Consider the following 20092-nt stretch of genomic DNA (forward strand, 5'->3'; position numbering starts at 1 on the left):
TTGAGCCGATCTGCTCAGCACCAGCGCAGCTCTGGCTGCTTATCACGGCGTTTATTCGGGAGGGTTTGGGGAGGGCTGGGAGCTCTGTGCCGTGCTGCCTGCTCGTGAGGAGCCTTTTAAGAGGCAGGAGCTGCCTTTGGTGGGAGCAGGGAGGAGCTCGTTGCCTGCCTGCACGCTGCCGCTCTCCCGGCGCCTCCTCGGCGGAGGTGACATTTCCCAGCGAATAAAACCCGTTGCCAGCGCTGTCTCCGGAGCTGCCACGCTCGACCCTTTGCACGGCGCCGGGGTTATCCCCTCCCCGAGCATCAGCAGCCCGCGGGCACCGCCGCCCTCCGCGTTTCACCGTGCCCGGAGCCGCTGCCTGGCTGCGAGCGGCGCCAAAGGTGCCATCGCCCCTTCCTCAGTGCCACCCCCCGTGCCCTCCCCTCCCGCCGCAGCGTCTCCTCGCTCTCGTTTCCCTCCTCTCCCCCTTTGTCTGGGGCTTTGTTGCTATCTTTGGCGCTTCCTCCGTTGTTGCGGCTCAACCCCTTTTGTTCGGGGCCGCTCCGAGCCGGAGCCTCTCGCCTCGGTAAACAGCTGAAGGATGTGGCCGGGGGCAAATTTTCCACGGGGGTGGGTCTGAACCTCCGCCAACGAGGCTCCACCTGCCCCCCCCCGGGCCGCTGGAAACCCGACAGGAGCCGCGGGGAAAGCCCGAGGGACAGAGGGAGGGTCCCAGCCCCGGGGGGGGTGGCCCTGGCTCGGATGGGTGCAGCCCCCCCAAGCCCACCAGTGTCCTTGTCCCCGAGCTGTGCCTGGCAGGGGGGTGATGCTGCTTTGCCCAGGCAGGGTCAGGTGGGTTGTGGGGTGCTTCAGCTTTGCCCCTGGCACAGAGGGATATTGGGGGGGGAGGGGGATGGATCCCTTCCTTGGGGATCCATAACCCACCCCGGAGCTCTGGGCAAGGGGGATTGATCCACACTGGGCTGGAAGATGGCTCTGAGCCACTTCCCAGCTTGGTGTCTGCCCCACAGCCCCAGGGCAGGGAGAGGAGGGGTGAGAAGGGTCTGGGGACTCCTCCTTGGCAGCACCACGCAGCACGGTGCTGGGATGGGACCCCAGTGCCTTCCCCACCAGCATCCCTGCAGCCAGAGTTTCTGGGCACAGTGAGCAGCCTGGCACGGGGCTGCAGGAAGGGACATCTTTGGGTCACTTGCTCCCTTTAGTTGCCCCATGGGAGCACTTGGTGACTCGGTGGCTGCTCAATGCCCGTGGGTGCCACCCTTGGGGCTAGTGACCAGCCACCTCCACGGCCAAGAGACACAGGGACCCGCTGGGAAAAGCTTTTAATTGCAGCACAGAGCCTGGCACAGCTCGTCTGCCCCCAGCAGCACCCCCCCAGCACTGCCAGGACCCCGTGCCCGGACAGTGGAGAAGTGCAGAGGGATGGCGAGTCCTCGGTCCGTGCTGCTGGGCCTGGGGGGGCTCGGGCAGCTCAGCAAGCAGAGCCCTGGATGTCATCGTAGTCGCTGGCCCCGGAGGAGTCGGGGTGCGAGGGGCTGGGAGGAGCCGGGCAGCCTGCGATGGACACAGCCCGTCAGGGAGCCGGGCAGGGCGCGGGGGGATGCTGCAGGGGGCAGAGCAGCCCTGCAGAACACCCAAGCAAGCCCCACACCCTCCTCCCCCCCGGGGCCTCACCGTGTGGGGATGGGTCCCCGGGTGGCTCCGAGCCCTGCACGTTCTCGTACCACTCTCCCGAGGAGGTGCTGGAGCTGTCGGCGGGATCGGGCTCCGCTGGAGACACCGGGGCGGGCACACGGGGCACTGATGGGGGTGCTGGGGGAAACAGGGCGCTTTCCATCCCTGCTCTTATCTCCTTGGGCTCTTGCCATCCCCCATTCACCTCCCCGGGGCTGTCCCCATCCCCGCTCCCGTCCCTGGGGTCTCTCCATCCCCGCTCCCCTTCCTGGGGGTCTCTCCATCCCTTGCTCCTCTTCTTGCGGGGGGGAATCTCTCCATCCCTGCTCTCCTCTCCAGGACTCTCTCCTCCCCTCCCTGGGTTCTCTCCGCCCCCGCTCCCATCCCTGGGGTCTCTCCATCCCTTGCTCCTCTCCTTGGGGAGGGATCTCTCCATCCCCGCTCCCCTCTCCAGGGCTGTCTCCACCCCAGCTCCCATCCCTGGGGTCTCTCCACCCCTTGCTCCTCTCCAGGACTCTCTCCTCCCCTCCCTGGGTTCTCTCCATCCCTTGCTCCTCTCCTTGCGGGGGGGGATCTCTCCATCCCCGCTCCCCTCTCCAGGACTCTCTCCTCCGCTCCCTGGGGTCTCTCCGCCCCCTGCTCCCTCCCCGGGGGCCGTGCCCATCCCCGGGGCCGTGCCTGGCAGCCCGCAGCCCGCCTGCGATGCCCACCCGTGCCGGGGCAGTCGGTGTAGTCGTGGGCAGTGGGTTGTGGGTGCCGGTGGGTGCCATCGGCGGGCGTGAGCGGCCAGCCCCAGGCGTGCGGGGTGGGTGCGCTGCCGTTGCAATAAGGCTCAGTGCAGGAGGAGGAGGAGGAGGAAGAGGAAGAGCTGCTCGCCCTGCCCCTGGACGGGGGGTACGGCCTGGCCGGCACTGCGGGGCACAGGGGCTCCGGTTAGCCCCGGACCGAGGGGCACGCAGCGGCCCAGCGCTGGGCAGTGCCGCAGGGCGGAGGGACGGGCACCCCTCGTGTCGTACCCTCGGCACAGAAGCGCTCCGGCCCGGCCCGGCCGCGCATCAGCGGCTGCAGCTCCCCGGGCTGCCGGCGCAGCGAGTCTGCGGGGAGGGGGCGTCAGCGGGGGGCTCAGGGACAGGGGGCCGGGGAGGGGGATGGGGGTGGCTTGCTCACTGTAGAAGGTGGAGAGGGCGACGGGAGGTTTGCTGCTGAAGTCATAGTGTTCGTAGTCCGAGTCGGAGTCCTGGGCGGTGGGAAGGGCCGGGACCGGCGGCTCTGGGGGGGAGGGTGGTGGGAGGGGGCTGGGGCAGCCGGGACCTCCCGTGCCACAGCCCCTCCTCCCCGGATAGGGGGGTGTGTGTGTGTGGAGGGGGGAGAGGTGACCTGCCAGACCTACCTGGTCCTTTGGGAAGGCTGGGGGGCACGTCCCTGTAGTCGTTGGAGGTCCCCGAGGGCACCCTGGGGCTCTGGGCTCTGTGGGTGACCAGCACTGGCCCAGCTAGTCCCAGGGAGGACACGGCGTGGGCTTTGGGGACAAGGGGGATGCGCTCACTCGATGCTCCGTGGCAGAGCCAGCACCACACGCAGTGCCGTCCCCTTCCATCGCCCGTGCCTGCCCTCTGCCCACCCCCTGCCCCGGGGCTCCTCACCGCTCATCTTCCTCAGCCTCAGGAGGGCAGCGGTGAAGGCCAGCACGGTGAGCAGCAGCAGCGCTGCCAGGACCAGGCAGAGGATGAAGAGGGGCACGTGCAGGGGGGGCTGTGCCCCGACAGCCACGGAGCCCTCCTCATCTGGGACAGAGAGCAGACACAGCTCGTGACACGTCCTTCCTCTGGGGAAGGGGGAGGAGGAGAGTCAGATCGGCCCCCCCCAGCCCTTCCCAGCCCCACAGGACACTCACGTCTCTGCACTGTGACATTGCCCAGCGCCACCGTGGCCGTGGGGGTTGGCATCTGCAAGCCCTGGGAGCCTGGCAGGAGTCGGGAGAGGACAGAGAACACAGGTTGCAGCTCATCTGTAGTGTTGCAAGCAGGAGGTCAGCCCCCCCCCCCCAACCCCCAAAACCCCCAGGAGTGTGGTTGGGAGGGGCAGAGGGGGTGTAGAGGGGTTTCCCATACCATTACAGACCACACCAGCTGCCCGGGACTGGTGGCAGGGAGCTGATTTATTGTAGGTCCACTGGCAATGTGCCAGCGAGGGCTGTGGGCTGCCACACTGGTACAGCATCCTTCCAGGCAGCGTGTGCTCGAAGGACAGTCTCCTGAGGAGCTGCCCACAGCCCAGAGTGTGGCACAGCACCGTGGCCTCCAGCTCGTACCAGCTGCTGTCACACACCGTGCTCCAGGAGCCACGGAAGAAAACTTCCACTCGCCCGGCGCAGCCGTCGCGGCCCCCGGAGAGGCGCCACTCCTGGTGCTCTGTGGGCAGAGAGGGGCTGGGCACCTGCACTAATCCTGCTGGGGGGCTGCCAGAGCCAGCACACACTGGGTGCCTGAATGCTGGTGGTGGGAAGGGTCACTCAGAGCTCCCCCAGCCCCTGCTCCAGCAGCTTCCCCTGGCTCAGGGGGCACAGGAACGTGTCCAGGTGGGGTTGGGAAGCTCCTGAGGAGCCTCCACACCCTCCCTGGGCAGCCTGGGCCAGGGCTCCCTCCCCTCAGCACCAAAGGGCTTTCTCCTCCTGGGCCAGGGGAGCTGTTTGTGTCCCAGCCTGTGCCCATTATGGGCACCACAGCCCCCCCTGGGGCTCTGCAGCCTGTAGGGCCTGAGCAGCATTGCTGAGGTGCCCCTGAGCTCAGGCTTCTCTCCTGCAGCTGAGCAGCCCCAGGGTCCCTCAGCTTCTCCTCCTCAGCATCCTGGGAGCCCTGATGATGATGTGGTGTGCCAGAACATGCCAGCCAGCAGCAACAAGAGGCTACATCCAGGAAAGCACAACTGGGAGCGATGGGATGACCATCTTGGTGTCCCTGCACTGCCCTCTGTGCAGCACTTCCCTGTCTCTCCTGAGCTGGGCAGCCCAGCACTGGCCACAGGGCTCAGGATGAGGCCTCAGAGGGGGTGCAGAAGCTCCCTGGCCCTGCTGCCCACCCTCTCTGGATGCCCCCCATGCTGCCACGAGCCCGCATTCACGCTTCTTCCCTGCCCTTACCTGAACACACCACCCCGGCATCCTCTTTGTGGCTGCAGTCGTGCTCAGTCAGAGCCGGGCAGTCCCAGAGACGCTCCTCGTGTCCCTCACAGCTCACCTCGTCCCTGAGGATGGCCCCGTGGCCGCGGCCGAAGGCAGCCCGGCCCTGAGCCCGCACGGCGCGGCCGCAGCTCAGCTCCCGACACACCACGTCGGCGTCGGCCTCGTCCCACGAGTCGTCGCACACGGTTCCCCAGGCGCCCGCCTGCTCCAGCTCCACGCGGCCCTCGCAGCGGCTCCGGCCTCCTGCCAGCCTCAGCCGGCCAGGGCCTGGGCCAGGGGAGGGCAGGGAATGGAGACACTGAGGCTGGGAAAGGTCTTGGAGGTGCTGGAGCCCAGCCCAGCCCAGCACTGACCACAGCCTCAGCTCTGGGGTCCCTGCAGGGCTGGGCACTCCCTGGGCAGCCTGGCACAGGGCTCACACCCCTCTCAGGGAAACAGCTCAGCCTCAGCTCCAGCCTCAACCTCCCCTGGGGCAGCTGCAGCCCTTTTGCTCTTGTCCTGTCACTCATCACTGACCATCACTGACCCCCAGCTCTCTGCTGGAGAGCATCCCCTCCTCAGCCCAGCACTGACCCAGCAACTCAGCACCTTGGCTTTGGGGTCCCTCCAGGGCTGGGCACTGCCCCAGCTCCTTGGGCAGCCTGGCACAGGGGCTGACACCCCTCTCAGGGAAACAGCTCAGCCTCAGCTCCAGCCTCAGCCTCCCCTGGGGCAGCTGCAGCCCCTTTTCCCCTTGTCCTGTGGCTCATGGCTGGGAAGAGACTGACACCCCCCTGCCTGGGCTCCTGTGCCCCTCCTCTCCTTGCTCAGCTGCAGGGGGTGGCTGCTCTGGGTCCTGCCTCCCAAACCCTCAGCTTCTGGGGCAGAACTGGGGAGCTGGAGGCCGTGGGGTGGTGAGGCTGCAGGTGTTGAGCCCAGCCCCGTGCTGAGAGGAGCCTCAGCACCAGCCCTTTGCTCGCCACCCTGGGCTGTGGGGCTGGATGTCGTGACAAGGTCCCACAACCATAGAACTGGTTGAGTGGAAAAGCCCTTGGAGCTGCTGGAGCCCAGCCCCTGCCCAGCCCAGCACTGACCCAGGGCTGTGGGGTCCCTCCAGGGCTAGGCACTGCCCCAGCTCCCTGGGCAGCCTGGCACAGGGGCTCACACCCCTCTGAGGGAAACAGCTCAGCCTCAGCTCCAGCCTCAACCTCCCCTGGGGCAGCTGCAGCCCCTCTCCCCGTGTCCTGTCTCTTCCCTCCCGCTCTCACCTGGTGCCATCGAGGCGTTTCCAGCCGTGCTGCCCACTGGGGTGATGGGGGGGCTGGTCACCTCTGGAGGGGCTACAAGGAGGGGAGAAGGGAGAAGGGGTTACGAGGGGTTGAGCCCACCCTCGGGGAGGGTGTCTGGGGGTGGAGGTGGGGGAGCAGCACCCCCTTTTCAGGCTCAGAGAGCAGGGGGTTTGGCTGCTGCGGCTCACAGATGGCAAACTGGAGAGCTGTGGCTTTGCCACAACCCCAGCAAGTAGCCCCATGGTGACTGAGGAGGTTGGGGGGCAGAGGGAGAGGAAGGTGCCCCCCCAAAGCCACGCTGCTCTGCGGAAGGATGCTCAAGATGTCGTCCCACGCTGCCACAAAATGGATGGCGCGGCTCTCCTGCACCCCAAAACCTTCACCCCACCTCCTCACATCCCCCAAGGAGGGGAACATCCCCCCCCCCGGGGGCCCAATCCTGCCGTGGGGGCTGCTCACAGGGTGGGGGAGGCCCCAGATGTGGTGACCATGGGGCAGGACTCACCGGAGGGAGAGCTGGAGAGTCGGGTGCCATCATGTCCCCGTCCCCACGCTGCCCATCTCGCTGTGCCTGGGACACAGAGGGACAAGCTCTGCTCTGGGGCTTTTCTCCTCTCCCCTCAAAGGCCACAGCAGCCATTTCAACCTCCATCCCAACCCCCTTTCCCCATCCCCTCTCCCTCCCAGCCCTTCCCCTCAGCCCAGCACCTCGCCAGGGGGGTTCATCCCCCCCTTAGGGTGAAGGATTTGCCCCCATGGGGCAGGGTTTGGCACGTTCACCACCATCACCACCCAAATCTGACGATGCAGGAAGGATTTTTGACCAAAAAAGGCCACTTTTGGCAAGGGCTACGTCAGCTCTCTGCGTGGGCACAGCCCCTGCCCACCTTGGCTCACCCATCCCTGCCACAGGCACCTGGGGGGCTGCTGGCTGGCTGTCTCCATGGGAAACCAACCCCCGAGCCCCTGGGCTTTGGGTTTGTGTTTGAGCTGCCCAGGAGGAGCAGGGCTGAAGGTGGGGGCTGGGGCTGGCACCCGCAGCGGGGCAGGGAAGGTGCGGGAAGGAGCTGTGGGCGGCGAGCGGGGCGATGGCGGCTGGCACCTCACGGGGCACAGGAGCTGAGGCTGCTGCTGGCAGCCATTTCGGGGGCTAAAGCAGCCTCCACCCTGCCAGGATGGGCTTGGGGGAGGAGCAGCTGGCCCCTGAAAGTGTCCCCAGGGTGATGCTGGAGGAGGGGACACGAGGGAGTTTGGTGCAAAGCGAGGAGAGCGTCAGCACGTCCCCACAGGGCTGCTGGGTGGGATGGTCCCAAGAGCCCTTGTAGGGTCCCCTGACACTCTTCCCTCGTGGTGAGGACAGGGAGAGGCTGCAGAGGAGCTCAGCTTGGCAGAGAGAAGAGCTCAGCACCAAAGGGAAGAGCTCAGCACCCCTTTACCGCCGTAGGACCCAACCCTGGGGAAGCCACAGGTACCTGGTACCCCAAATCAGCAGAGCCATCACTGCAGGCACCCAGCACCCAAATCAGCAGAGCCATCACTGCAGGCACCCAGCACCCAAACCCTGGGGGCTCTGAAGGTACCCAGCACCCAAATCAGCAGAGGCATCACTGCAGGCACCCAGCAGCCAAACCCTGGGGGCTCTGAAGGTACCCAGCACCCAAATCAGCAGAGGCACCACTGCAGGCACCCAGCACCCAAACCCTGGGGGCTCTGAAGGTACCCAGCACCCAAATCAGCAGAGGCATCACTGCAGGCACCCAGCAGCCAAACCCTGGGGGCTCTGAAGGTACCCAGCACCCAAATCAGCAGAGGCACCACTGCAGGCACCCAGCACCCAAACCCTGGGGGCTCTGCAGGCACCCAGCACCCAAACCCTAGAGGCTCTGCAGGCACCCAGCGCCCAAATCAACACCCAAATCAGCAGAGGCATCACTGCAGGCACCCAGCACCCAAATCAGAAGGGCCATCACTGCAGGCACCCAGCACCCAAACCCTGGGGGCTCTGCAGGCACCCAGCACCCAAATCAACACCCAAATCAGCAGTCATCATCCCCCCAGGGGCTCTGCACACAGAGGAGGGACAAGAGGAGGGACGTCACCATACCTTGTCCTGGCACCATGGCACAGAGAGCTGCCAAGAGCAGGCAGAGCCCCTCCATCCTGCTCAGAGCCTGTGGGGCAGCCCCATGGCGAGGTGGGGGGTCAGGGAAGGGGAGATGGGGAGGGGGGGTCCCGTCCTCCCTCAGAGCCTCGATTCCTGCAGCTCACACACGCTCTGTGCTCCCGGGCTTGTGGTGAGGGCTGCAGGAAGCCAGCTCAGCACCGTGGGGCGGAGGGAGGGCGGGGGGCTGGCCCCATCCTGCACACCCACAGAGGGGAAGTGGGGGGTCGTGGGGGGAACTCGGGGGGCTGCTGGTGCCAGCCTGGGTCACACGGGCCACCGTTTGCAGGCACCGTGGCTCGGGGTGGCATCGGTGGGACTCGGGCTCCCCCCAGGCTGTGGGACCTCCAGGGGGTGATGGAGCAGAATGTGGGGGGCTGGGGTGCGCAGAGCATCTCCTGCTGTCAGCCAGGGCAAGCTGGGGGGCACTGGGACTGACTGGGGAGGGCTGGGAGGGTGGAAATCCCCACGTCTCGTTGGCTGGAGGGACACTTGGTTGGGGCTTGAGAAGGGGGACGCCGTGGCCATGGGAGTCAGGGAGGGATGGGCAGAGGAGGAGGAGGGTGGCAGCTCCTTCACCGTGGTGGGGAGGAGGGTCCCTGGGATGGTCCCCGGGAGGAAGGAGGGTCCCTCGGGGGAAGGAGGGTCCCTTGGGGGTCCCCGGGAGGAAGGAGGGTCCCTCGGGGGAAGGAGGGTCCCTGGGATAGTCCCTGGGAGGAAGGAGGGTCCCTTGGGGGTCCCTGGGAGGAAGGAGAGTCTCTTGGGGGAAGGAAGGTCCCTTGGGGGAAGGAGGGTCCCTTGGGGGTCCCTGGGAGGAAGGAGGGTGCCGGGTAGAAAGGAGGGTCCCTCGAGAGAAGGAGGGTCCCTGGGAAAAAGGAGGATCCGTGGGAGGAAGGAGGGTCCTTTATAGGGTCCCTCGGGGGAAAGAGGGTCCCTTGGGGGTCCCTGGGAGGAAGGAGGGTCCCGGAGAAAAAGGAGGGTCCCTTGGGGGTCCCCAGGAGGAAGGAGGGTCCCGAGGAGAAAGGAGGGTCCTTTATAGGGTCCGTGGGAGGAAGGAGGATCCCTGGGAGGATCCGTGGGAGGATGGAGGGTCCCTCGGGGGAAGGAGGGTCCCGGGTAGAAAGGAGGGTCCCTAGGGGGAAGGAGAGTCCTCTATAGGGTCCGTGGGAGGGTCCCTTGGGGGTCCCAGGGAGGAAGGAGGGTCCTTTATAGGGTCCGTGGGAGGAAGAAGGGTCCGTGGGAGGGTCTGTGGGAGGAAGGAGGGGCGCTGGGAGGGTCTGTGGGAGGAGGGGCGCTGGGAGGGTCTGTAGAAGGAGGGTCCCTCGGCCTGTGGCTTTTTTGCCTCTTTTATTTTTGTAACAACGTCAGAATTAAAAATCTCCCATAAATACCCCCCGGGGCAGCCCCTGGGCGGGGCTGGGAGGAGATGCCAGTCGTACAAAATGGATGTGTGGCCGGGGTGAAAGGGGGTCGGCAGCGAGGCAAGGAGAGGGCACAGGACCCCCCACCCTTCTCCTCCCACCCCGGGATCAGACCACAGGACTCATCACCATCATCATCATCATCATCACTATGAACACAATGTCGCAATGAGACCCAAAGCAGTGAGAGCAGCCCCTGGTGCTACAGACCCCCTCCCCTGAGCAGGGGGATGTGTCCCCCCACCCCACACCACACACACACACTCACACACTCACACACACACACAGCCTGGGGTGGTCCCTTGGGTGAGCTGAGCCAGCGGTCCCCACGAGCAGCACAGCCCCCGGGGTTGGGGAGGTGGGTTAAGGGGAGGGTGAGGGGAGCCGTGGGGTCAGGAGCTGCCCCTGATCCTCTCCATGTAGCTCCTGAGCTCCTCGGGGTCCCGCAGCCCCATGTCCTCGCAGACCCAGCGGATGTCATCCTCGCTGGCCACCAGGATGGACTGCACGTGGGGCACGGCCTCGGGGGGCTCCTCGGGGGCACGGCCGGGGGCGAAGGTCACGAATTCCACCCTCTTCCTCCTCCCCCCGGCCGGCGCAGCCCCCTCTTTGCGGGGCAGGGGGCTGGGGGCGGCGGCGGGCTCTGCCCCCGAGGCGCAGGAGCAGCGGGTGGGCTCGGGGCCGGGCCGGGGGGCCGCGGGCTCGGGCTGCCGTCGGTCCAGCTGCCGGCTCAGCTCCTCCTGGTCGGTGCCCAGCCAGACCCAGTTGTGGGGTTGGGGGGCGGAGGGGGCGGCCCCGGGCTCGGGCAGCTCCTTCTGCTGGTACCTCAGGACGAAGAAGATGCAGTTGACGAGGAAGATGAAGATGGCCAAGCAGAAGACCCCCAGCAGGACGTACATGCCGATCTCCAGGTCGGTCACCCGCTCGGGAGCCTTCACCATCTCGTCCTCCTCCTCCTCCTCGTCTCCCTCCTCCGCGGCGCCACGGGCACGGCCATAAGCTCCCTCTTCCTCCTCCTCCTCCTCCGAGGAAGACCCCAGCCCACGGAGCTTGGTGGAGGCAGGTCCCACCCCGGGGGGCTCCCCGTGCCGGGGCTCCCCGGCCGCCGTCACGGCCTCACCAGACATGGCTCCCTCGGCACGGGGAAAGGCCGAGCCGGGCCTGGGCCGGCCTCCACGGGGGCCGCCGGGGGTGGGAGCGCGGCGCCAGCCCCCCACCTCCAGCCAGGCCGTGCCCGTGGCCAACGGGGCCCCCCGGTGCCGGCCCCGGCGACAGGAGTCCGGGGGGTAGAGGCTGAGCTGCAGCAGCGCCCCCCGGCCCGGGCCCTCCGCCACCACCCACGGCCGGGCCCCCGCCGAGCCCCCGGCGCTGGCCACGGCGGGGTCCAAGGAGGTGACGCTCAGGGCCGCGTCCTGCCAGCCGTAGAGCTCCAGCGGGGCCAGGGTACGGTCAGAGAAGGACAGCCAGACGGACAGCGTCGCCTCCTGACGGGGATGAGGGTGGGGGTGGCACCGGCACCCCCGAAATCACCCACCCCAGGCGGCACAGAGACACCCTGACCTGCTTGTGAACCCCAAACACACCCACCCAGGCAGCCCAGAGTCCCCCTCACATGCTTGTGGCCCCCAAAAACACCCACCCAGGCAGCCCAGAGTCCCCCTCACATGCTTGTGGCCCCCAAAGCATCCCCCCAGGCAGCCCAGAGCCCCTCTCACATGCTTGTGGTTCCCCAAAACACCCCCCCCCCAGGTAGCACAGAGCCCACCTCCCATGCTTGGAGTCCCCAAAAGCACTCCTCAAGCAGCCCAGAGCCCACCTGACCTGCTTGTGGCCCCCAAAACATCCCCCCAGGCAGCCCAGAGCCCCTCTCACATGCTTGTGGCCCCACAAAAACACTCCTCAAGCAGCCCAGAGCCCACCTCATCTGCTTGTGGCCCCCACAAACACCCCTCCAGGCAGCCCAGAGCCCCCCTCACATGCTTGGAGACCCCAAACACACCCTCCCAGGCAGCCCAGAGCCCCCCTGACCTGCTTGTGGTCCCCCAAAACACCCCCCAAGCAGCCCAGAGCCCCCCCTCACCTGCTTGTGAACCCCAAAAACACCCCTCAAGCAGTGCAGAGCCCCTCTCACATAATTGGAGACCCCAAACACACCCACCCAGGCAGCACAGAGCCCCCCTGACCTGTTTGGAGCCTCCAAAACACCCACCCAGGCAGCACAAAGCTCCCCTCATGTGCTCATGGTCCCCCAAAAACAGCCCCCAAGCAGCCCAGATCCCCCCTCACATGCTTGTGGTCCCCAAAACCATACCCCCAGGCAGCCCCTCGCCCCCCTGACCTGCTTGTGGCCACGCAGGGTGGCTGTGCCGTGCGTGGTGGCCGTGAGCAGCCGGGGCTGGCCGGGCTGTACCCGCAGGCTCAGGCTCAGCCCCGCCACCAGCCCCGCGCGCAGCTCCGTCACCGTCACCTTCTCCTCGGACACCACCAGCAGCTGCTCGCCCAGGATGGAGGCTGAGAGAGGGGAGTGCACCTGGGGGCACGGGGGGGAGAGAGAGGGGGGACCTGAGGCTCCAGGCTTCATCACCTGCAATCCCCCACCATCCCTGGCACCATGGTTCCCTCTCTGCAGCCTCCTCATCACCCAGCTCCCCCTGGGAACCCCTCCAGCCCCCATCTCCCTCCCTCCGTCCCCAGAAACCCTTTCCAGCCCCACATTTCCATCTCTTCAGCCCCCAGAACCATCCCCCATCTCCATCTCTTCAGCCCCCATGATCCCCTGCAGGTCCCATCTCCATCTCTCCATCCCTGCTGGGAACTCCCCCAGCCTCCATCTCCTCCTGCCCCCAGAACCTCCTCCAGCCCCCATCTCCCTCTCTCCAGCCCCACAACCCCTTCCAGCCCCCATCTCCCTCTCTCCAGCCCCACAACCCCTTCCAGCCCCCATCTCCCTCTCTCCAGCCCCCAGGACCCCCTGCAGTCCCCGTCTCCCTCCCCCTGCCCTCAGAACCTCCTCCAGCCTCCATCTCCCTCCCCATACCCCCAGAAACCCTTCCAGCCCCTCATCTCCATCTCTCCTGCCCCCAGGACCCCCTCCAGCCCCCCCTTCTCCATCTCTCCAGCCCCCCTAGTCCCCATTTCTTTCCTCCAGCCCCCACAACCCCTTCCAGCCCCCATCACCATCTCTCCAGCCCCCACAACCCCCTCCAGCCCCCATCTCACCCCCTCAGCCCCCACAAACTCTTCCAGCCCCCATCACCATCTCTCCAGCCCCCACAACCCCTTCCAGCCCCCATCTCACCCCCTCAGCCCCCACAACCTCTCCCAGCCCCCATCTCACCCCCTCAGCCCCCACAACCCCTTCCAGCCCCCATCTCACCCCCTCAGCCCCCACAACCCCTTCCAGCCCCCATCTCACCCCCTAAGCTCCCCACAACCTCTTCCAGCCCCCATCTCACCCCCTCAGCCCCCCACAACCTCTTCCAGCCCCCATCACCATCTCTCCATCCCCCACAACCCCTTCCAGCCCCCATCACCATCTCTCACCCCTTCCAGCCCCCATCTCACCCCCTCAGCCCCCCACCTCCCATCTCTCCCTTCCCCACAACCCCTCTGCCCCCCAGGACCACCCCTCCCCTCCAACCAACCCTTGCCCCCCTCCCACCACCCCAACCCTACCTCCACGGAGGTGACCCCGGGCTCCCTGCCCACCACCACGGTGCCCCCCTCCAGCGATGCCACGCGGGGGTCCTGCACCCGCGTGTGCCCGGCCACCAAGTGGGTGACGTCCAGCAGCCACTCTGGGCCCGGCAGGTAGCTGAGGTGGCGGCCACCGTCCATGGGGTGGGCGACAAAGTGTGCCAGGACCCTGAGCTGCGAGCGCTGGTACTGGGGCCGGCAGCCCCGTGCCCGCCGCTCAGCCTCCTCCCCGCCGGCCTCGGCCTCCAGCGCCGCGCTGCAGGGGAAGGGGCAGGGCTGGCACCCACCCGGGGCTGTGGGAGGGGTGGGGGCTGCCTGGCAGGGCTGCCAGGGGGCTTGGAGGGGCAGGGGGGTGTGTTATGAGTGTGGGGGCTTAGTGGGGCAGGGGCACATCTCATGGGTGCCCTGGGGCTCAGTGGGGCAGGGACATGTGTCATGAGTGTGTGGAGGCTCAGTGTGGCAGGGGCACATCCCACAGATGCCATGGGCCTGAGGGGCTCAGGGGCATATCCCATGGGTGTTGTGGGGCTCAGTGGGGCAGGGGCACATCTCAGGGGTGCCCTGGGGCTCAGAGGGGTAGGGGCACATCCCACAGATGCCATGGGGCTGAGGGGCTCAGGGGCACATCCCATGGGTGTTGTGGGGCTCAGAGGGGCAGGGGCACATCTCAGGGGTGTTGTAGGGCTCAGTGGGGCAGGGGCACATCCCATGGGTGTTGTGGGGCTCAGAGGGGCAGGGGCACATCCCACAGATGCCACGGGGCTGAGGGGCTCAGGGGCACATCCCATGGGTGCCCTGGGGCTCAGTGGGGCAGGGGCACATCTCAGGGGTGTTGTAGGGCTCAGTGGGGCAGGGGCACATCTCAGGGGTGTTGTGGGGCTCAGAGGGGCAGGGGCACATCCCACAGATGCCATGGGGCTGAGGGGCTCAGGGGCACATCTCAGGGGGGCCATGGGGCTCAGTGGGGCAGGGGCACATCTCAGGGGTGTTGTGGGGCTCAGAGGGGCAGGGGCACATCTCAGGGGTGCCCTGGGGCTCAGTGGGGCAGGGGCACATCCCATGGGTGCCATGGGGCTCAGTGGGGCAGGGGCATACCCCACAACCCCGCTGTGTCTCACCACCCCTCTCCCAGCTCCCTCCTCACCCCTCAGGCCACCGCTGGGCGGGCGCCTATGGACCATACCCCCCCTCTCTCCGTGCCAGCGCCGCTCTCACCTCTCGGGGCCGCCGGGCAGGCGCCAGCCCCGCAGCTGCTCCAGGGCCGTGTCACTGAGCTGCAGGCGCAGCGGCAGCAGCGGCGCCCAGACGCCGAAGCGCAGCGACGAGTGGAGGCGCCGAGCCCAGAAATCCACGCGCGCCCCCCGCGCCCCGCGGCTCTCCTTCCCCGCCACCAGCACCGCGTCGCACGCCTCCGACACCTGCGGGCACGGGGCGGCCCGGGGGCAGTGCAAGGGGTGATGGGGGTGGGCGAGGGGGTGCCCCCTCCTCGTGATGCTGCTCACCTGCAGGACCTGCTTGTCAGCCGACTCGCAGCCCGGGGGCTCGGTCAGCTCGGCCACGGCACCGCCGGCCTCCACCGTCACCAGCCTGACGGGCACGGCACGGGGGATGCCCGTCAGAGGGGCTGTGTTGAGGATGTCCAGCTCCTGGGGGGGGCACAGAGGGGCTGAGGCAGGCAAGAAAAATGGGGAAGGGGCTGGAGGATGAGGGTGCTGGGGAAGGGCTGAGGGAATGGGGGTGTGGAGGCTGGAGAAGAGGAGGCTGAGGGGAGATGGGAGCACTCTGTGACACTCCCTGACAGGAGGCTGCAGGGAGCTGGGGGTCAGTGATGATCAGTGATGAGTGAAAGGACAAGAGGAAAGAGTCTGCAGCTGCCCCAGGGGAGGCTGAGGCTGGAGCTGAGGCTGAGCTGTTCCCCTGAGAGGGGTGTCAGCCCCTGTGCCAGGCTGCCCAGGGAGCTGGGGGAGTGCCCAGCCCTGCAGGGACCCCACAGCCCTGGGTCAGTGCTGGGCTGGGCTGGGTGAGGGCTCCAGCAGCTCCAAGGGCTTTTCCACTCAACCAGTTCTATGGTTGTGGGACCTTGTCACGACATCCAGCCCCACAGCCCAGGGTGGCGAGCAAAGGGCTGGTGCTGAGGCTCCTCTCAGCACGGGGCTGGGCTCAACACCTGCAGCCTCAGCACCCCACGGCCTCCAGCTCCCCACTTTTGCCCCAGAAGCTGAGGGTTTGGGAGGCAGGACCCAGAGCAGCCACCCCCTGCAGCTGAGCAAGGAGAGGAGGGGCACAGGAGCCCAGGCAGGGGGGTGTCAGTCTCTTCCCAGCCATGAGCCACAGGACAAAGGGAAAAGGGGCTGCAGCTGCCCCAGGGGAGGTTGAGGCTGGAGCTGAGGCTGAGCTGTTCCCCTGAGAGGGGTGTGAGCCCCTGTGCCAGGCTGCCCAGGGAGCTGGGGCAGTGCCCAGCCCTGGAGGGACCCCAGAGCCATTGGGCTGAGGTGCTGAGGGCTGTGGGTCAGTGCTGGGCTGGGCAGGGCTCCAGCAGCTCCAAGAGCTTCTCCAACCCAAAGGATAATCTCACCCTCTTCAAATAACCGCTTTATCCCACAGCTGGGAACACAGTCAGAGTGCCCACCTTGCCACAAGCCTGTGAGGACCACGGTGGCATCATGGTCCCCCCCCTGCCAGAGCAGCTGTGGGAACAGAGGGGCTGGGGCAGCACAGGAGGTCTGGGGATGGGGAATGGGTGCCCAGCCCTGGAGGGATGCCAAAGGCACGGGGCTGAGGTGCTGAGGGCCGTGGCTCAGCGCTGGGCTGGGCACAGGGTGGGCTCCAGCAGCTCCAAGGCCCTTCCCAACCCCAAGGAGCGTGTGAGCCAGCGAGGGGCTGGAAGGGCCCCCAGGGGCAGGGCTGGGGGGATGGAGGCAGCACCCACCTGCACCAGGGGCACGAGGGCACGGACGTCCCGCTCTGACACCTGGATCTCCCACACCAGTTTGTCCTTCTGGGCCTCGGGGTCCTGCCCTGGGTACTCCACCTGCCAGGTGAGGGGCCGTGCCGCCGCCAGCCCCCCGGTGCCGTTCTCCACCGCCACGTCCAGCTGCAGGAAGGCGCCCGAGGCCGGTGCCCTGCGCCGTGGCACCAGGGTCAGGGCTGCCCCGCGGCCCCAGTGCCCACACTGGTGCAATGCACAGGTCCCTCCTGCTCTGACTGGGTCATACTGGGATGGGACTGGTGTAAAGCACGGGTGATGCGGCTTGGATGGGAATATACTGGGGTGGGACTGATGCAACACACTGGCTCCCCTGCTTCGACTGGGTCATACTGGGATGGCTGTGGTGCAACACACAGCTGCCAACCGGGCCATACTGGGATGAGACTGGTGTAATGCACAGGTTCACCTGGGCTATAGTGGGATGGTACTGATGCAACAGAGGCTGCAACTGGGCCATACTGGGATGAGTCTGGTGGAACACACAGGTTTCATCTGGGCCATGCTGGGATGGGACTGGTGGAACACACAGACTGCAACTGGGCCATAGTGGGATGGGACTGGTGGAACACACAGACTGCAACTGGGCCATAGTGGGATGGGACTGGTGGAACACACAGGCTGCAACTGGGCCATGCTGGGATGGAACTAGTGGAACACACAGCTTTCTACTGGACCACAGTGAGATGGGACTGGTGGAACACACACGTTCCAACTGGGACATAGTGGGATGGGACTGGTGGAACACACAGCTTCCTACTGGGCCATAGTGGGATGTGACTGGTGGAACACACAGGTTCCATCTGGGCCATGCTGGGATGGGACTGGTGGAACACACAGGCTGCAACTGGGCCATAGTGGGATGGGACTGGTGGAACACACAGGTTCTAACTGGGCCATGCTGGGATGGGACTGGTGGAACACACAGGTTCTAACTGGGCCATGCTGGGATGGGACTGGTGGAACACACAGGTTCTAACTGGGCCATGCTGGGATGGGACTGGTGGAACACACACGTTCCATCTGGGCCATGCTGGGATGGGACTGGTGGAACACACAGGTTCTAACTGGGCCATGCTGGGATGGGACTGGTGGAACACACACGTTCCAACTGGACCACAGTGGGATGGGACTGGTGGAACACACAGGTTCTAACTGGGCCATGCTGGGATGGGACTGGTGGAACACACACGTTCCAACTGGACCACAGTGGGATGGGACTGGTGGAACACACATGTTCCAACTGGGCCATGCTGGGATGAGACAGACACAACATACACCTGCCCCTGCTCTGACCAGACCACACTGGGATGGGACCAGTCCCACACACAGGCTCCCTCTGCCCCTCCTGGCTGCCCATGCCGAAGCCCCCTCCCCGCACGGGGGTCTCGGGGGCCGCTCCCCACCTGCCGCTGCCGGGGGCTTCCGTGCTGCGCCCGCACGTCACCACGGCCGTGGAGTGCTTGGGGCCACGGCTCCGCTCCAGCTGGACGCTCCACAGCTCGGGGGCCACGGCCCTGGCAGCCACCACCTGCAGCCCCTTCTTCGCCTTCACCCTGCCAGGGGATGCCCGTCACGCCACGGCCCCTTCCCGCGGGGCACGGGGTGGTCCTGGGTGGGGGGGTGTGTGTGGGGGGGGGGGGTCTCACCTCAGGGTCAGCTGGTCAGCGGTGAAGTTGTGCTGCAGAGCCAGGGTGGCGGTGAAGCGCTGGCCCGGGCGCAGGGTGGCATCGGGCACCCTCAGCAGCACCTTGTCGTCCAGCCTCACCTCCTGCTGCCGCGCCGGCTCTGCCGCCCGCAGCTCCAGCCGGCCCACGTACTGCAGGGGCTGCTCTTCCTCCTCCTCCTCCTCACACTGCCCCAGCCCCCCCAGCACCCTGTAGTGCAGCTCAGCCGCCTCGGGGGGCTCGGGGGGCTCGGCTGCGTGGCGGTGGCTGCGCGGGGAGGGGGACGCCGGGAGGAACCAACGCGGGGGGATCTCCAGCTCGACCACGCAGACGCCCAGAGGAGCCTGGAGGGGGGAGAGGGACCATGGCTCAGGGAGGGGGGGACGATGGGGTGGTGACCAGGATTTGGGGAGGGAGTTTGGGGGGGGTCTCTAGGCTTGGTTGAGCAGCACTGACCTGCAGGCGGCACGTGCCACGGGCCACGCGGCCACGGTGCCGAGCGTGGAGAGTGACGCAGGGCAGGTCCCGCTGCCTGGGGTGCTGCTGGTGCCCAGGGTGCTCCTGCTCCTTGGGGTGCTGCTGGTGCCCAGGGTGCTCCTGCTCCTTGGGGTGCTGCTGGTGCCCGGGGTGCTCCTGCTCCTTGGGGTGCTCCTGGTGCCTGGGGTGCTCCCATTGCTTAGGGTGCTCCTGCTCCTTGGGGTGCTCCTGATGCCCAAGGTGGTCCCACTGCTTGGGGTGGTCCCAGTCCTTGGGGTGCTCCCGTTCCTTGGGGTGCCCCCGCTGCCCAGGGTGCTCCTTCTGTCCAGGGTGCCCCTGCTGCCCAGGGTGCCCCTGCTGCCCAGGGTGCTCCTTCTGCCCAGGTTGCTCCTTCTGCCCAGGGTGCTCCTTCTGCCCAGGCTGCTCCTTCTGCCCAGGCAACCAGTCAGGCCCGTAGAGGTGGAAGAGGACACGGGCGAAGGGCTCAGCCGGGGACACGGCGCTCTCCAGGGACACAGCCCTCACTGCCCAGGCTGCCGCGCCGTCCCTGCCCGGGGGGCTCAGCGTGGGCACCTCCTGCAAAGAGCCAGGGGATGGCGGTGGGCGGGTTTGGGGCCAGCCCAGGGCGGGGGGTGCGGGGGGTGTGTTTGTACCTGGCGGGTGCTGAAGGGCGGGTAGGTGGCCTGGACGAGGGGCTGCGCGGCGGAGCCGTGCGGCAGCAGCAGGAAGGTGTCGGTGCGGGCGTGCAGCGAGGCGTTGGCGCCCACGTCCCCGTCTGCCCGCTGCAGCCGGTAGTACTCGGGCACCCCCAGCACGTCCAGGGCCGCGGGCAGGTACAGGGGCTCGGGGGGGTCCCCGTCGGCTGCCGGGAGGGTAGAAAAGGGGCTGCTGTGGGGTGGCACGTGGGGACGCTCCGTGCCCGCTTCTGAGCTTGGCACCACGAGGAGGAACCGGGATTTGCACCCCCCGGCCGTCCCACCCCCACCGGGGACAGGAGCTTGTGCCCCCACTGGTGGCGTGGGGGGGTTGAGGGGGGACCCGCACCAGGGCCGGGGGCTGCAGGGTGGGCTCCGGGATGGCCGCGGGGGCACCGAATGGATCCCCGGGCGCGGGGACACACGCACACGCACAGAGATTCCCACGCGGTCCCCAGCTCGCCGGGCAGGTCGCGGGGGGACCCGTGGGAAGCGGAGCCCTCCGGGGATCGCGGCGGATCCCCACGTGCCGCGGGCGGGGGGGATCGAGGCAGCGGCAGATGCCCGCAGCGGGGCTTGGGGTGGATCCGAGCGCCCGGGATCGCGGCGGGAGCGGATCCGCGCGGGCGGCGCCGGTGCCGGTGCCGGTGCCGGTGCCGGTGCCGGTGCGGCCGCACTCACCTGGGCAGCGGAGCGGGGCCAGCGCCAGGGCCAGCGCCAGGGCCAGCAGCGCCGGCGGGGCCGCGGGGGCCATGGCCGGGAGGGCTCGGCGGCGCGTCCCTGCCAGCACCGGCCGCCGCTCCCGTCCGTCCGGCCGCCCGTCGCTCCGTCCCTCCGCCCCCGCGAGCAGACAATGGGGCCGG

The 20092-nt window shown here is 67.5% G+C and overlaps 2 protein-coding genes across 4 annotated transcripts; both read right to left on the reverse strand.

Moving 5' to 3' along the window:
- Positions 1-1356: 1356 nt before the first annotated feature.
- Positions 1357-8380, reverse strand: CD6 (CD6 molecule). 3 transcript variants are annotated; one of them, XM_062000086.1, is made up of 13 exons: positions 8231-8380; positions 6632-6697; positions 6106-6177; positions 4817-5125; positions 3789-4088; positions 3572-3640; positions 3321-3461; positions 3068-3196; positions 2845-2946; positions 2694-2771; positions 2388-2588; positions 1678-1815; positions 1357-1557 (listed from the first exon to the last, which is right to left on the reverse strand). In XM_062000086.1, exons 1-13 carry the CDS (start codon positions 8283-8285, stop codon positions 1475-1477), a joined length of 1743 nt encoding a protein of 580 aa, XP_061856070.1. In that variant the 5' UTR covers positions 8286-8380; the 3' UTR covers positions 1357-1474. The 3 variants fall into 3 exon arrangements, with proteins under 3 accessions (XP_061856070.1, XP_061856072.1, XP_061856071.1); XM_062000088.1 differs by lacking the exon at positions 3789-4088; XM_062000087.1 differs by lacking the exon at positions 2694-2771.
- A 1244-nt stretch (positions 8381-9624) lies between these two features.
- On the reverse strand, positions 9625-20058 carry TMEM132A (transmembrane protein 132A). The gene is made up of 11 exons (XM_061999410.1): positions 19911-20058; positions 19188-19396; positions 18514-19110; positions 18040-18401; positions 17797-17946; positions 16334-16526; positions 14907-15050; positions 14620-14822; positions 13384-13660; positions 12047-12238; positions 9625-11192 (listed from the first exon to the last, which is right to left on the reverse strand). The coding sequence occupies exons 1-11, from the start codon at positions 19981-19983 to the stop codon at positions 10101-10103; spliced, it is 3492 nt and encodes a 1163-aa protein (XP_061855394.1). The 5' UTR covers positions 19984-20058; the 3' UTR covers positions 9625-10100.
- Positions 20059-20092: the final 34 nt, after the last annotated feature.

The sequence above is a fragment of the Colius striatus genome, chromosome 7 (assembly GCF_028858725.1).
Source record: "Colius striatus isolate bColStr4 chromosome 7, bColStr4.1.hap1, whole genome shotgun sequence".
In the NCBI taxonomy this organism is placed as follows: Eukaryota; Metazoa; Chordata; class Aves; order Coliiformes; family Coliidae; genus Colius; species Colius striatus.